A 17,182-nucleotide genomic window follows, 5' to 3' on the forward strand; every position below is an offset into this window, starting at 1 on the left:
TACGTATACATCACTATATGTATACCTATATATAAATAAAAATAATTGTAAAAAAATTATATACATATATATATACATATATATATCCACACACGTGTATATATAATAATTTTACATATATATTTATGTAATAATTTTACATAATTAGGTATCCTAATTAATTACAATTAGCGGGACCTGCCTAACAACCCAGGCCGAAAGTATAGGGAATTTAATTTGCTAGCACTATATTTAACCCTATAACTTTCCAAGACACTATAAAACCTGTACATGGGGGGTACTGTTTTACTCGGGAGACATTGCTGAACACAAATATTTGTGTTTCAAAACCGTAAAATGTATTACAACAATGATATCGTCAGGGAAAGTGAAATTTATTGCATTTTTCGCACACAAACGGCACTTACACTGACGATATTTTTGCTGTAATACTTTTTACTGTTTTGAAACACAAATATTTGTGTTCAGCAAAGTCTCCTGAGTATAACAGTACCCCTCATGTACAGGTTTTAGGGTGTTTTCAAAAGTTACAGAGTCAAACATAAGGCTTGCGTTTCAGTTTTTTCACAATGAAATTCGCCAGATTGGTTACGTTGGCTTTGAGAACGTATAGTAGCCCAGAAATAAGAATTACCTCCATAATGGCATACCATTTGCAAAAGTAGACAACCCAAGGTATTGCAAATGGGGTATGTTCAGTCTTTTTTAGTAGCCACTTAGTCACAAACACTGGCCAAAATTGGCTTTCAAATTAGTTTTTTGCATTTTTCACACACAAACAAATATTAACGTTAACTTTGGCTAGTGTTTGTGACCAAGTGGCTACTAAAAAAGACTGGACATACCCCATTTGCAATACCTTGGGTTGTCTACTTTTGCAAATGGTATGCCATCATGGGGGTAATTCTCATTCCTGGGCTACCATACAGTCTCAAAGGCAACGTAACCAAACTGGCAAATTTCAATGTGAAAAAACTGAAAAGTGTAACATGCTTTATTTGACCCTGTAACTTCCCAAAACACCATAAAACCTGTACATAGGGGGTACTGTTTTACACGTGAGACATCGCTGAATACAAATATGTGTATTTTATTGCAGTAAAAGCAAACAGTATTATGACATTCACAGTTAGAATGTCACATAGAACTAAGAAAATTTTAAAAAATCTTATTTTCTCTCATTTTTTTTATATTGTATTCATATTAAGTTATGTTCCATACCTAAATATTTGATGTTAAATGAAAGCCCTGTTTCCCCTGAATAAAATGATATATAATAAGTGTGGGTGCATTTAATATGAAAGAGGTGAATTACGGTTGGACAGACATATAGCGCAAATGCCAGGTTTTGTTTACGTTTTTTTTGGATCACAACTTGTACATTTGGCTGCGGTCTTAAGGGGTTAAAATACACCTCTCATTCACACACACATTGACACAGGTTTCAAATACACCTCTCATTCACACACTCTGACACAGGTTTCAAATACACCTCGCATTCACACACTCTGACACAGGTTTCAAATACACCTCTCATTCACACACTCTGACACAGGTTTCAAATACACCTCTCATTCACACACTCTGACACAGGTTTCAAATACACCTCTCATTCACACACTCTGACACAGGTTTCAAATACACCTCTCATTCACACACTCTGACACAGGTTTCAAATACACCTCTCATTCACACACTCTGACACAGGTTTCAAATACACCTCTCATTCACACGCAGGTTTAAATACACCTCTCATTCACATTAAGAGCCCAGTGGGCTTGGTGCTGACAATTATGATGGGCCTAATTACAGAATCTTATCGACCAAAAACACTAAATCACTCCAAAGCGTCATGTATCTGATGGAGATGGTGCTGGAGAGAAAGAAAACAGCAGCTATAAGAAAACACATACTCTATGCTAATCTCTCTCTAATGTATGCTTTCATCTTTCAAGTAAATCCATAACCCCTAACAGCAGCATCCAATGAAGAAGGATGTCAATGGGCGGGGTAAAAGGGTGTGCCACTGACGCAAATCACGTAACCTGCCAAAAGGGCAAAAAGGGAGCATGTTTGTCCAAAGAATTGGAAGGCAAGTCTGGCATGAATGCATGTCAGGCTGCCTGCCAATCATGCAGCTGGCCAACTAAGGGCATACTATGCAGACAGCACCCTGAGCTTGGCATAAATAAGTCTAATGATGCGTTCGCTCAAAGCTTCCCAAGGACTGTCCCCTAGCACTCGCTGGTCCACTTGTCTCCTTATCTTCTTACTAGCAGGCAGAAGCTCCTGGTATATAGCCTGGGGCAGAGAAAATCTGTATGTAGTGAGTGTAGAAGAAAGGGAACATGCCACAGTGTTAGAGAGACCAAAGTCAGCATTACCTTGACTAATTTCATTTCAGCTAGTCCACACAAGTTTGTTCCCATACATCCCTCTTGAGTTTCCATACTTAAGCAAGAGTATGTGAAAAGTAGTTATGGTTGCCACCTTTCTTGAAAAAACATACCGACCTAACTTATTTGCATAATTCATTATGTTTGGGTAACCTCACTGACTAGGGCACATGGGGACACTGGGAAAATAGGGGACACTAGCTGAGGGACATGGGGACATGGGGACACTGGGAGACATGGGGACACATACACCAGGGCCACAGACACTAGGGACACTGGCTGGGATACTAGGGGACACTGGGAGACTAGGGGGCACTGGTACACATGGGGACACTGAGACACCAGGGACACTGTCTGGGAGACATGGGGACATATGTCTCTGTGTCCCCAAGTGTCTGTGTCATAATGTCATCCAATGTCGCTTAGTATCACAGTGTCCCCATGTCTCCCAGTGTCCCTAAGTGTCTGTCATAATGTCGCCCAATGTCCATTAGTGTCCCCATGTCTCCTTGCATCCTTTCCCCCCGTTCCTTACTTCCCTGAGCTGTAGGCTGTCTCTGCAGGGTGGGAGTTGCTGTCTGGACTGTCTGTAGCTGCTCCCCTGCGAATCAGTGAGTAGAGATAGGCAGGGAGGGATATGCTGGAACTTTCTATCCCTGCCTCTCTCCACACACAGCGACCCCTACTGGCTAGTGCTGGTATTGCATTGTAATCTCTGTTTATAGTGAGAAAAATACCAGCATTTGTATTGCCAGTATGACTGCAATATCGGCACCGCCCAGGGAGCCTCAAATACTGGCTGTGCCAATAAAATAAAAGCCAGGTGGAAACCCTACGTGTAGTGTGTAAAAAAAGTAAAAAAACATTTATTTTATTTTATTTGTTTTAAAATTTAAAATCAATGGGTCTATTCCATGGGCCTGGGCCTGGGCCTGGAGCTGCAGCTCCATCAGCCCCTATGTTAACTCGACCCTGACCATAGGCTACAATTTAGAGTATTTCTAATTGTGCCATGTTTTTTGTGAGTGTGGTTTTTAACTTTTTTCTGAAATTATTTGTTGCCAATAAATTACTATACTATGATTATATATATTTTTTTATTTTTTTCCCATATATATGAATTTATCATCCGAGTGGTAATTATTATCACACCTTTGTGATTGTAGCGCCCGATTTTTTTATATATATCCTGTGTGATTATATTTTGAACACTTTTGCATTGAGGGATTTGGGGAGTGATCCCTATATAGAGGCTTGCCTGCACATTCTGCTGCACTTCTTTCAGTCTACCTGCTCTGTTTTCTTTGTCAAAAGTACATTCCATGAATAATGAATTGCAGTTAAGCTAAAAGTTCTAAACCCATATACAGTGATCATTGGAAAAATATATGTTTTAGTAAGTAGTCCAATTCATGGCATGTTGCGTACTAAAATATCGCTACTTCACAGGTGACAGGTGACATCAGTGAACTAGTTTAATTGCGCATATTCGACCAAGTCATGTATGTGCAATACAGTTTTCTCAAAGGGATTCATGTCCCTTTAATTTGGATCTTCCAGATCTTTTCAGTGCTTGACTCCCTAATTTGATATCCTTTAAAGGGATCACCATTTTTAAGGCTAGCAACTAGGGAGCTATCTATTAAACACCTGAAAGAAGAAAATTAAGAAAATACCTTTCCTCCATTTTGCGGTTTTTCTATTCTTATTAAAATGAATGGATCTGAAACAATTTTGATTTCTTACGCATCTCTTAATTTTCTTTGTTTCAGAAATATGTACACTTATGAATTGCTGAATTCAGTTGATTTCAGATGAATGACATTCATAATATTACTATAAAGTTCCTATAAAGTGTCTTTGTTTTCTTTGTTTTTTATAATAATCCAAAAAATATTAAGACATTTTCTTCAAATTTTCTTCAAATAAAATCTGCAAGCTGCCCATGGGTAGGGGCTGAAAGGGTACCGCCAGGGCCGGACTGGGAAAAAAATTCAGCCCGGGCATTTTTTGTTCACAGCGGCCCACTGAAAAGGGGGCGGGGCCAGATAGGGTGTGTTTTGTCATCCCCAATGACAAGCACACCCCATCTCAAAGTGAGCATGTTGGTTCAATGCTCTTCCAGGGCATGAGAAAAAGGCCCTGTATTTGTTCTGCACAGTGCAAGCAAATTTAATAACATGCTTGCATTGTTTGCTTGAAACTTGTCTCAGGGGTTTCCATAATTGGGATACTCACTGTATCCCATTTATGGAGACGCTATGTGTTTGCTTACATGGAATCTAGTGTGTGCATAGGGGATCCAGAGTGTGTATGTCAGAAATGTAGTGTGTGTGTGTAGGTGGTGCAGCGTCTGTGTGTAGGGGATCTAGTGTGTGTTTGAAGGACTCAGGAGTGTGTATAGGAGATCTAGTGAGTGTGTGTGTGCGTGTATAGAGGATTCAGAGTGTATATAGAGATTTAGTGTGTGTATATCTGTAGATATCCAGAGTTGGGTAGGAATCTATTGTTTGGCTGGAATTTAATGTGTTTAGGGGTGCAGTATGTGTGTGAGGGGTTCTGTAGTATATATACATATATGTTTGGTGTGTAGTATTGTGTGTGTGTGTGAGTGGTGCAGCGTGTTTGGGGGCTGCTGTGTGTGTGAGGTGTGCAGTGTGTGTGTGTGTGCTAGGATGCTGTGTGAGGGTGATGTGTGTGTGTGTTAGGGTGCTGTGCGAGGGTGATGTGTGTGTGTCTGTTTTAGGGTGCTGTGTGAAGGTTCTGTGTGTGTGAGTGAGGGTGCTGTGTGTTGGAGCGCTGTGTTAGGGTGGTGTGTGTGTGTTAGGGTGCTGAGTGTGTTAGGGTGCTGAGTGTGTTAGGGCGCTGAGTGTGTTAGGGCGCTGAGTGTGTTAGGGCGCTGAGTGTGTTAGGACGCTGAGTGTGTTAGGGCGCTGTGTGTGTTAGCGTGCTGTGTGTGTTAGCGTGATTTGTGAGGGCGCTGTGTGTGTGTTAGGGTGCTGTATGAGGGTGATGTGTGTTAGGGTGCTGTATGAGGGTGATGTGTGTTAGGGTGCTGTATGAGGGTGAAGTGTGTTAGGGTGATGTATGAGGGTGATGTGTGTTAGGATGCTGTATGAGGGTGATGTGTGTTAGGGTGATGTATGAGAGTGATGTGTGTTAGGATGCTGTATGAGGGTGATGTGTGTTAGGATGCTGTATGAGGGTGGTGTGTGTTAGGATGCTGTATGAGGGTGGTGTGTGTTAGGGTGATGTATGAGGGTGATGTGTGTTAGGATGCTGTATGAGGGTGGTGTGTGTTAGGATGCTGTATGAGGGTGGTGTGTGTTAGGGTGATGTATGATGGTGATGTGTGTTAGGGTGATGTATGATGGTGATGTGTGTTAGGATGCTGTATGATGGTGATGTGTGTTAGGGTGATGTATGAGGGTGATGTGTGTTAGGGTGATGTATGAGGGTGATGTGTGTTAGGGCGCTGAGTGTGTTAGGGCGCTGAGTGTGTTAGGGCGCTGAGTGTGTTAGGGCGCTGTGTGTGTTAGCGTGCTGTGTGTGTTAGCATGCTGTGTGTGTTAGCGTGATTTGTGAGGGCGCTGTGTGTGTGTTAGGGTGCTGTATGAGGGTGATGTGTGTTAGGGTGCTGTATGAGGGTGATGTGTGTTAGGGTGCTGTATGAGGGTGAAGTGTGTTAGGGTGATGTATGAGCGTGATGTGTGTTAGTATGCTGTATGAGCGTGATGTGTGTTAGGGTGATGTATGAGAGTGATGTGTGTTAGGAGGCTGTATGAGGGTGATGTGTGCTAGGATGCTGTATGAGGGTGGTGTGTGTTAGGGTGATGTATGAGGGTGATGTGTGTTAGGATGCTGTATGAGGGTGGTGTGTGTTAGGATGCTGTATGAGGGTGGTGTGTGTTAGGGTGATGTATGATGGTGATGTATGATGGTGATGTGTGTTAGGGTGATGTATGAGGGTGATGTATGAGGGTGATGTGTGTTAGGATGCTGTATGAGGGTGGTGTACCCTAAATAATACCCTAACACACATCACCCTCATACAATGATAATAATAAACATATATTTTAACCCCTCCAGTAGTAAGGGGAGGCAGGTAAATGCCAATATTGATGTGTTTTTTTTTTAATAATACATTTAAAAAAAAAGTAAAAAATAGACATTATACCCCCCCCCCCCCCTCTTAATTTCTTACCTATAGCCTGGAGGGGAGGGGGGGCTGCTGACATCCATCCCTGGTGGTCCTCGTGGTAAGTGAACTCTAGCCCTTTGGTTGCCATAGAGCTGCTCCGCCGGGTCCTCCTCCAGGCAAGCTGGCTCCCTCCCTCTCTCCCCCGCCGGCGGCCGCGTTTGATTGCATGTGGGCCGGTGAGGGAGATCTTTGATCTCCCCACCGGCCCTTAATGCAACACAGCGGGGCCGGCGCTCGGATAGCGCCGGCCCTGCATAGACCGGCTGGATCTCCCCGGCCCGTGGCCATCGCGGCCCATCGGGCATTTGCCCGGTTTGCCCGATGGCCAGTCCGGGCCTGGGTACCGCCCAGCTTTATTAATTGAATAGCCCCACCCAACGCCAAAAGGGGGTGCTGTGGAGGACAATAATGTAATAATAATAACAATAATTTAATTATAGCCCCATCCGCTGGCCACATGCTTCTTTTAATATTAAAGATATTAGTTTAATACTATAGCTGCTTATATTATAGCCATTTCAACTGTATTTTTACTTCTAATATATACTAAAGGTTTTGTCTTTAGTATATGTTCGAAGTACAAATCAAGGTGAAATTCAGTTAGTTCAATTAGACTAAATAATGGCTTTTGTGAATAACACAATATGGTTTTGCTCATGCATAATCAAGGTTAGAATAGAAAGAGTAACATGTCACCTGTTCTAAAGAAGGATATCATGGCACTAGAAAAAGTGCAGAGGCGGGCTACAAAATTAATAAAAGGAATGGAACATATCAGCTATGAAGAAAGGTTAACAAATTTAAACCTATTTAGTTTAGAAAAACGTCGCCTGAGAGGGGATATGATAACATTATACAAATATATTCGGGGCCAATACAAATCATTGTGTGGAAATCTATTCACAAACCGGACTTTACATAGGACACGAGGCCATGCGTTTAGACTGGAAGAAAGAAGATTTCGTCTAAGGCAAAGGAAAGGTTTTTTTACTGTAAGAACAATCAGGATGTGGAATTCTCTGCCTGAAGAAGTGGTTTTATCAGAGTCCATACAGATGTTCAAACAGCTACTAGATGCATACTTGCAAAGACAGAATATTCAAGGATATAATCTTTCAATGTAGGGTAATAACTGTTTGATTCAAGGATAAATCTGACTGCCATTCTGGGGTCAATAAGGAATTTTTTGTCCTAGCTTGTTGCAAAATTGTGCTTCAAACTGGGTTTTTTTTTTTGTTTTTTTTTCTCTTTTGGATCAACAGCAAAAAACAGGTGTGAGGAAGGCTGAACTTGATGGACGCAAGTCTCTTTTCAGCTATCTAACTATGTAACTATGTAACTGTGAAAATCAAAAATCAAGTATTTTAAAATACAGCTTTGTTTTTCTTTTTCTCTATAGATGGACTGGCTGCCTTTAGGGATTTCTTAAAATCGGAATTTAGCGATGAAAATATTGAATTCTGGTTGGCATGTGAAGATCTGAAAAAAACCAAGACATCTACTCAAATTACATTAAAGGCCAACAAAATATATTCTGAATTCATTAAAAGTGAAGCACCAAGAGAGGTAAATTACTAAACAACTGGTATATTTTTCTTTGGTTATCTATGCTCTGTCAATGGACAAAGGCTTATAAAACCAAACCCTTTAGACAATATATATAGAATTTACTACAATAACAATATCTTTATTTATCTATTTTGAGTGAGCTGTTGGAATTTAATTTCATTCATGTTCATTATAGGTTTGTGAATAAAATAAAAATGTGAGGACAGAATTTAGTGATCCCCCCCCCCCCCCCCCCCCCCATCAGAACAAAGCTTCACCAGAACATTTTAGACTCAGTGGCCATCCTTCAATGTGGAAAAAAAAAACAGTCCCCTATTTCCCAAATGAATAATAAGAGTGTGGAGTCTTATTATATATTACATTGCTGAATAGTAATAGGGGGTAACCCTAAGGGACAAAAGTATGATTTTAGACAAGTCAATTACTAACAACCTCTCTTTCTGGTGTAGTAATTGTTTTGTCTAAAATCATACTATATCCCAAAATGCATCTATGGGGTTACAGGCACCCCATAGACTTGAGAAAAAGACTCAACCAAACATTGCAAACCAACGACACTGAAATACATATAAAAAGGGGTGAGCAGCAATGGCAGGAGTAATTTAATTGTATTTATTTATTTTTCATGAGGTGGATGGACAAAGTGGCTCTGACCAATTACTGTGGCTCAAAGTTTCTGTCTGTCTACACTGAAATAAAACTAGCTAAACTACACTAGTAGTCCTTAGGTGGAATAAGACCAGCTACAATACACTAGCTGCTAGCTATTGCAAACTCTACATACCCAGAGGGGAGTCAATATCAGCAGAGTAGTGTGCATTGCCATGTGGATTGCCCTCTGGATTACTCTCTCCTGTTCCAAAATTATTTTTAACAAGTAAGGTGCTGTGTGGGAGGCTTTGTTTTCTCTTCCTCCTATATAAAGAGTTGACTAGTCCACACACTATAGTGGAAATGCATGGCGATCCTCCTGCAATGCTCAACAATGGTTTGCAGTAAGGTTGGACATCCTCTAATACCACCACTATACCCACTGGGGACATTACTTTGGTACTCTTCCCTAAGTCTGAACTAACAAGTGACTGATGACTCCCACAAAGTAGAATTTACTCTATTCTCCTTTAATTGCTTTTTTTTTTCTTCATAAATTCTTTATTTTATTGGTTTTTCAAAAGTCAACCTAATGTGGGGAGGGGGTTACAGAAAGAAGAGTTTGGGGTGTATCAATTCTTGTTCTTGTAACAAAAGTAACAACTTAAGTTTGGTTATATATGTTAATAGGCTATGCCGGGTTTACATCATTCAGCCCGGTGGTACTTTCCCAAAATGACGTTGTTCCATTGGAAAAGAGGGAGTTTGGGGATCGGGGGGGAAGGGTACAGAAAAAGAAGAAGGGGGTTAGGGTTTGGGTAAAGGAGTAGGTACATTGACATTGCCTTTTTGACCCTTTTGTGATTCTGTGTGGTGACATGACGGGTGATGGTCACTCTTGGTCTTCCCTGCATTTAGTGGGGTGGGGTTCTGTATTTCTAGGGTCCATCGCATTGTGTAAAACAGTACCTATTGAGAACGTATCTTTGTCTTGGTGGTTGTTCGGGTTCTGTTGTGTGTTGTGGGTGGCGTACTTGATGGGGCCCTGTGGGTACCAGTCTGTTGGGGTGAGTCGTTGTGGGTGTTGCGGTCTTAGTGTTCCCACTGCGTGCCCACTTGCTCAGGGTGGGTTGAGTGGGTGAGCTGAGAAGTGTGCTTGTGGGTGTCATTGTTGTTGGTATGAGTGTTCGTTGGTTGAGGTGTCAGTGGGTAGTGTGGGGGTTACCGTGTCCAGCACAGTGTGTAGATAATTGTGTGTGTGCTATGTGGTATGGGGGAGAGGGTAAGGTCTATGGAGCGTAGAGCGAGGGAGTGGGTTTAGGGGGGTATGGATGGGCAAAATGGGTGGGTAGGGGAGGGTAGAAGCGGTGGTGTGGGGAGGGGTGATTCGCTCAAGGGGGGTCCTCTGAGGGCATCCCCACCCGCCTAGTCTGGTCCACGAGGGGGGTTGTTCGGTAGGGTTGGAAATTCGAAGATCCAGGGCTCCCAAAAAATATTTTTAGTGTTTGGTGGTGTCGTGTATAAGGGTGGAGAGTTTGTCCATTTTCATGGCATTCATTTTGCGTTTTACAAGGTCTATGGATGGGTTGTGCGGGCTTCCCCATTTCTCTGCAATTGCCCGTCTAGAGGCTAGTGCCAGTTTGGCTATTAGCTTATTTTGGGCTCTCGGGGTGTTCCAGAGGGGTCTAGAGAGGAGCCACAACCATGGCTCCATCGGGATGGATGTGTGGAGCGCCTGTGACGCCAGCTGAGCTATTTGTTGCCACTCTTGGGCATTCCCCCATAGGTGGATGTACGTTCTCCTGTCCCCACACCCTTTCCAGCATCGTGATCCATTTGTTTAATCTGTTTCAGGCGCAGGGGGGTAAGGTACCAACAAAGTGTCTTATACGCTTGCTCCTTATGGTTGACGCATATCGATATCGTCACCGTGGCTTCCCAGATGGTCACCTATGGGACCCAGGTCCCTTTCCCAGGCTGACATGTAGGACATGGAGCCCTCTTTTGCGTTTCGGCTGAGGAGGGAGTAGAGCGTTGAGATTTGCCCTTTGTGCAATGGGTGTTTGATGCAAACTTTTTCTAATGGAGTGAGGGGGGTGGTGCTTGCTTTTTTTTTGGGGGGGTTCGCTAATGAAGCTTTGAATTTGTATGTATCGAAAATAGTCTCTAGTTGTGAAGGGGGACTGTTGAGGTAGTTCTGCGAACGGTATGAGTTGTTGGTTCTTGTAAAATTGGTGTATGCGTGTCAAGTCGTCTTCGTAGCGTGTAAAATCCTTTGGGACCATGCCAGGCGCGAATTTCGTGTTTTGGAGGATAGGCATGAGTGGGGAGGGATAGGAAATGAGGTTGTGTTTTTCTGTAATTTTATCCCCAATTTTGTTTTTGTAAATTATATTTTTATTGTATATTTTAAGTTTCATAACATCGCATAACAGTGAGAGGCATATGTATAAGTGGGACACGCAGGTCCTCAGTAAGGCAATGTAAGCTGAGGCGCGCAGACCTCTATCATTTCCGCATAAACGTTGTTCTACACTCACTACATACAGATGTATATACCAGGAGCTTCTGCCTGCTAGTAAGAAGATAAGGAGACAAGTGGACCAGCGAGTGCTAGGGGACAGTCCTTGGGAAGCTTTGAGCGAACGCATCATTAGACGCATTTATGCCAAGCTCAGGGTGCTGTCTGCATAGTATGCCCTTAGTTGGCCAGCTGCATGATTGGCAGGCAGCCTGACATGCAGTCATGGCAGACTTGCCTTCCAATTCTTTGGACAAACATGCCCCCTTTTTAAGCATGTTTGCCCCTTTTGGCAGGTTGCGTGATTTGCGTCAGTGGCACACCCTTTTACCCCGCCCATCGACTTCCTGCTTCATTGGATGATGCTGTTAGGGGTTATGGATTCACTTGAAAGATGAAAGCATACATTAGAGAGAGATTAGCATAGAGTATGTGTTTTCTTATAGCTGCTGTTTTCTTTCTCTCCAGCACCATCTCCATCAGATACATGACGCTTGGGAGTGATTTAGTGTTTTTGGTTGATAAGATTCTGTAATTAGGCCATCATAATTCTCAGCACCAAGCCCACTGGGCTCTTAATCTGGCCCTAGGGGTGGGGTTTCCTAAAGTCAACCTTCGTCGCAGAGTTTATCTGCAAATCCGTCACCCGCCGTCGTCAGTATCCAGTGTGTCCAGATGTCGAGGTATTGTTGTGTCCTTTCAGTAGTTTTCATGTGTATGTTTTCCGTCGCCCTGAGGTCTTCCATTTGAGTGAACCACTTGCCTACTGTAGGTGCATCTGTGTTCCTCCAGTGTTGGGGGATGAGCCATTTTGCTACGTTGAGTATCCTGATAGTTAGTGATCTTTTGTATCTGTTGCTAGGTGTAGTGGTGTGATGGAGGAGCATTGCAGTCGGGTCGAGGGAGGGGGTGCTTGGTCTGAGAATCTGTAGCATTCTGTGTATCACTCGCCAAAAGCGTTATATCTTTTCGCATTCCCACCAGATGTGTATGGGTGTCCCTTCCTCTGTTCCACATCTCCAGCACTGTGCTGGTTGGTCTGGAGATATCTTGTGTACGACGTCCAGGGTGAGTATTTTGTATGCTGTCTCTTGGTGTTTGCTAAAGACCACGCAATGTTGGGTTAGCGAGCAGTTTTTACCCCATTCCCTGTCGCTTAAATTCCGGTCAAGGGCCGTCTCCCATTTTCCTTTAAACTTAGGTGCCTCTACTGGGATCAGCTTCTGAAGCGTGCCGTATAAGATGGATACCCCGTGTGGGAGAGGCTCCGGGTTGAGGCATAGTTGCTCGAACTCTGTGGGGGAGCGTTGTAGGGCCCTTCCTTGTGGTAGGGTCTTGAGATTGTTAGTTGTGTGTGTGTGCATATTTGTGTGAAGGTCGGGGTATGTTCGTCTAGTAAGTTCGAGAGGGTCTTCCAACCCGACGGCGTGTATATGTGATGAAGCCTAGGTAATGGATCTGGGATAAGGCTTCTAAGTGCTAGAGGGTCGAGTCCTGGTGGGAAGTCGAAAGAATTATATGTCAAGGGGAGCAGTGGCGATGGGTATGGGGTGAGGCCTGCTCTGTCTGCCATCCCATGCCATACTTGTAGGGTGTTCTTCACGTATGTGGGTGCGTTTTCCCACCTCCCCCTTGGCAGCCATGGAGCTAGAGCTATGGGGATCCCCAAGTCTGCCTCTTCCACCGTCTTCCATTGTTTGTGAACATTGGATTTCGACCATTCTAGGATTCTAAGGAGGTGGCATGCCATGTAATAGAGATGAAAATCTGGTAGTGCCATGCTCCCTCGTTCCTTGGGTTGTGTAAGTTGGGAGAATTGGAGGCTGGGCTTCTTCCCGTTCCACACGTATTCCCCTAGCACCCTGCAGAGAGCTCCGAAGTATGCCTGGGGAACCCGTATGGGTATGGCTTGCATCAGATATAGAAGCCGGGGCAGAAAGTTAATTTTGACGACTTGGACTCGTCCGAACCAGGAGATGTGGGGGTAGTACCACTCCCCCACATCTCTTCTGAAAGCGGTCAGCATCGGGGTGAAGTTTTCGGTGAATAGATCGGCACTATTTTTGGTGAGCCATATGCCCAGGTATCTGATTTTGGAGTCTGCCGCTCTGACGGAGCGAGGATTCCCGGTGTCTGGGTACTGAGATATTGAGGATATATGACTTTGCAAAGTTTGCAAAGTCTCATATTCCCGGAAGGTTTTGACTATGTTCGGGAGCGAGATCCCTGGGTTTGTGATAAAGAATAGAAGGTCTTCGGCATAAGCTGTGACCTTGTGGTGTATGCCGCCCTTTTCCACCCCTGTGATATTCTGGTTGTGTCTTATTGCCTGTAGAAACGGCTCTAGGGCCACAACAAAGAGCAGCGGCGTCAGGGGACATCCCTGCCGGGTGCAGTTGTGTATTGCGAAGTCCTCTGTGGGGGCTCCGTTTACAATTACTTGTGCTCTGGGTTGTCTGTATAGGGCCTCTATCCAGCCCCACATGTGTGTATAGGGGAGTCGAAGGAGGTCGCGAGCCTCTGTGCAGCGTGCGTGAGGGCGGGATCTAACAGATCACAAATCCTCTAAGTCCTTGTGATCTCTTCCCATGTTGTCCCCTATTGGCTCATTGTGCATGGTGTTCCTCACCTTGTGAGTCATGGCCCTGGGGCCCTGCAGGCCTAGTGGTATGTCAGATCTGTCATACTTTCATATATATAAACAAGTGGAGGTATTAGCCTTGAACATTCAAACAGTTAAAACATTTAGAACATTTAGAACATGGATCCATGCATTGGATTCTCGTCAGGAACATGTGCCCGGGTTCCCGCAGCCCCCGTGTTCCCATCCGGCTGCCCCCAGTTTTCCCATTCCTGTATGAAAGCATTGATAGTTCGGGTATGTACCCAGCCCAATCCCCCTCCCCCTGTGAGAGCCCGGCCCCCCCCCCGACCAGGCCGGGGATGCCCCCCCCCCCCTCCTATGGGGGTTGTCACACGTACGTCGCCCGTCCCGGCCAGGGCACCGCTTTCCTCCTTCTCCCCATAGGGCCATCGGAACCTTGATAGTGCTTTTGTGAGTCCCATCTGGTAGTTCGTGGCCTGCGTGTATGGGAGCGGGGTGTGATAGCGTTCCTTCTCTATAAGGCTGAGTTGTCCTTAGTAACTCTGGGAAGAGGTAGGTCTCAAGTTGGACACAGTAACTATGTTCGAGAATAGTAATACCTGTGGGCTGCAGTTTGGTCTGTGCATGTGAAGTGGGTGGTAGTCAGGTTCCCGTCCGATGCCGCCATCTCCGGGGAGGTTCGAGTTCTTTGTGGATCAGAAGGGTGTTCGGCTTTGCTGAGTCCTAGGTCCGGGCGGGGCTGAGTCCCGGGCCCCCAGGTCCGGGCACCTTGCTCGCCTGTCTACATTGAGCCCGGAATAGTCGACTTATGCAGTGCCTGCAGGGGGACTGCCTAAGCTCTAAGGCAGTACCCCTAATGCCTGCAAAAAAGTTTTTAAAGTTAACAAAAGTTAATAAAAAGTTTAATAAAGTAAATAAAAGTACTTGGATCATATATAAATTTATATATATACATGTGATCTAAATACTTTTATATGTACAAACACATACATAAACCATGTATATATATATAATTATATATCAATATTAAAATACATGTAGAATTACATTAGTTATATATATATATATATAAAATAAAAATAATCAATAAATAAATTGAAATGTAAAAATAAATAAAACATAAATAAATAATTTAAAAATTAAATTAATATTAATACACACATACATACATATATATTTAAATTCTACAAATATATTTATATAATCAAGTCATTTTATTAATTACAATTTGAGGGACCTGCCCGACAACCCAGGCTGAAAGTTCAGAGAATTTGGCTCGCAAGCCCTATATTTAACCCTGTAACTTTCTAGGACACCATGTAATAAACGTTTAACTCGCAAGTTGGAATAAACTTGGAATTAATAATAACATTAATAACTAAAAATAATAACTTAAAATAATAACTTAAAAACTGAGTGTAAAGCCAGAGTCCACACTCCTTGCTTTCGGCAATTCAATAATATTTATTAAGAGAGGCTAATTAAACAAATAAACAATACATATACATTTGAAATAGGCTAGTATATGTTGCTACTAAAAAGTAATCATTGACTGAATGGAAAGTAGGCTAATTAACATAACAAAACAGGCATAGACACATGATACAGTTACCACTCCATCGATCAGCAGCTGAGAGTAAGAGAGAGAGTGTGTGTATAGTGGGGAGAGGGGAGAGGGGAGAGAGAGAGAAGGTGAGGAGGGTGAATTCAAAGAGAGGTAATTCCAAAGAGAGAGAGAATTTGCTATTCACAGGGCTTTAAACAGGTTAGCCCCTCCTTCTGCTGGACACACCAATCCCTTAGGATGTAACAGAACCAGAGTGCCTCCTGGGGGAAGGGGGATTGCACTAGAGGGAATGGAGGAGGAGTTTATCAACAACCCAACTGATATTGCCTGGTGAAAGGCCATGTGCTTCACAGAGGACTCCATTATTGCCTAAGGGTAGAATGGGGGTTTGAATCCTTGTATTAGAACACAATAACACTTCATTGGCATACAGTTTGGCTGTTAATCACATCCCCCCACTTATTACACACCACAAAACCTATACATGGGGGGTACTGTTTTACTCGGGAGACTTCGCTTATCACAAATATTAGCATTACATATCACAACGATGATGTTGCCAGTAAAAATTAATTTTTAACGGTATTTCCACTGACGATATAATTGTTGTGATACGTTTTTCTATTTTGAAACACTAATATTTGTGTTCAGCGAAGTTTCCCCAGTATAATAGTACCCCCCATGCGCAGGTTTTATGGTGCTTTCAAAAGTTACTGAGCTCAAATATAAGGCTTAAGTTTCCTTTTTTCACATTGTAATTTGTCCAATTGGTTATGTTGCTTTTGAGACCGTATAGTAGCCCATGAATGAGAATTACCCCAATGGCATACCATTTGCAAAGGTAGACAACCCAAGGTATTGCACATGTGGTATGTCCAGTCTTTTTTAGTAGCCACTCAGTCACAAACACTGGCCAAAATTAGCGTTCAATTAAGTTTTTTGCATTTTTTACACACAAACATATATGAATGCTAACTGTGGCCAGTGTTTTGACTAAGTGGCTACTAGAAAAGACTGGACATACCCCATTTTTAATACCTTGAGTTGTCTACTTTTGCAAATGGTATGCCATCATGGGAGTAATTTTCATTCCTGGGCTACCATTTGGTCTCAAAGGCAACATAACAAGTTTGGTAAATTTCATTGTGTATAAACTGAAAAATTTAATGTGCTATATTTGACCCTGTAACTTTCCAAAACACCTTATTGGGGTACACATTGGGGGTATGGTTTTACTCATGGGACATTGCTGAATACAAATGTGTATTTTATTGCAGTAACAGCTAACAGTATTGTGACATTGCCAGTTAAAATGCCATGCAAAACTAAAAAAAATACTTTTCTTATTTTCTCACATTTTTTTATATTTTATTCATAATACATTATGCTCAATATACAAATCTTTGATGTGACATGAAAGCCCTGTTTCTCCTGAACAAAATGATATATGATTAGTGTGGGTACACATAATATGAAAGAGGTGAATTACGCCTGAACAGACAAATTCAAGGTTTTGTTTATGTTTTGATTTGATCACAACTTGTACAATTGACTCAGTCCTTAAAAAGATCATGTTTTTTTCTGATTGACCAAGAGGAGTGTGCATGTATTATGACAAAAAATGTGGCAGAATCGTTAAAAATGTACTGCTCTATTGTTCCCATCTGTCACGGCACTGGATTGGTGCAGCAACATCAAGGGAAACCCTGCTCCCTGACATACCTCATGGCGG

The 17,182-nt window shown here is 42.9% G+C and overlaps 1 protein-coding gene across 2 annotated transcripts in view; it reads left to right on the plus strand.

The window, feature by feature from the left end:
• The window catches only part of RGS21 (regulator of G protein signaling 21), a 261,589-nt gene that overhangs the window by 230,112 nt on the left and 14,295 nt on the right, over window positions 1–17,182 (plus strand). For both annotated transcript variants that reach the window (XM_063426953.1, XM_063426952.1), the window contains exon 3: window positions 7,997–8,163. In XM_063426953.1, coding sequence (XP_063283023.1) covers window positions 7,997–8,163 — 167 coding nt within the window. The remainder of the gene's footprint in view (window positions 1–7,996; window positions 8,164–17,182) is intronic.

The sequence above is a fragment of the Pelobates fuscus genome, chromosome 7 (assembly GCF_036172605.1).
Source record: "Pelobates fuscus isolate aPelFus1 chromosome 7, aPelFus1.pri, whole genome shotgun sequence".
Classification (NCBI taxonomy): Eukaryota; Metazoa; Chordata; class Amphibia; order Anura; family Pelobatidae; genus Pelobates; species Pelobates fuscus.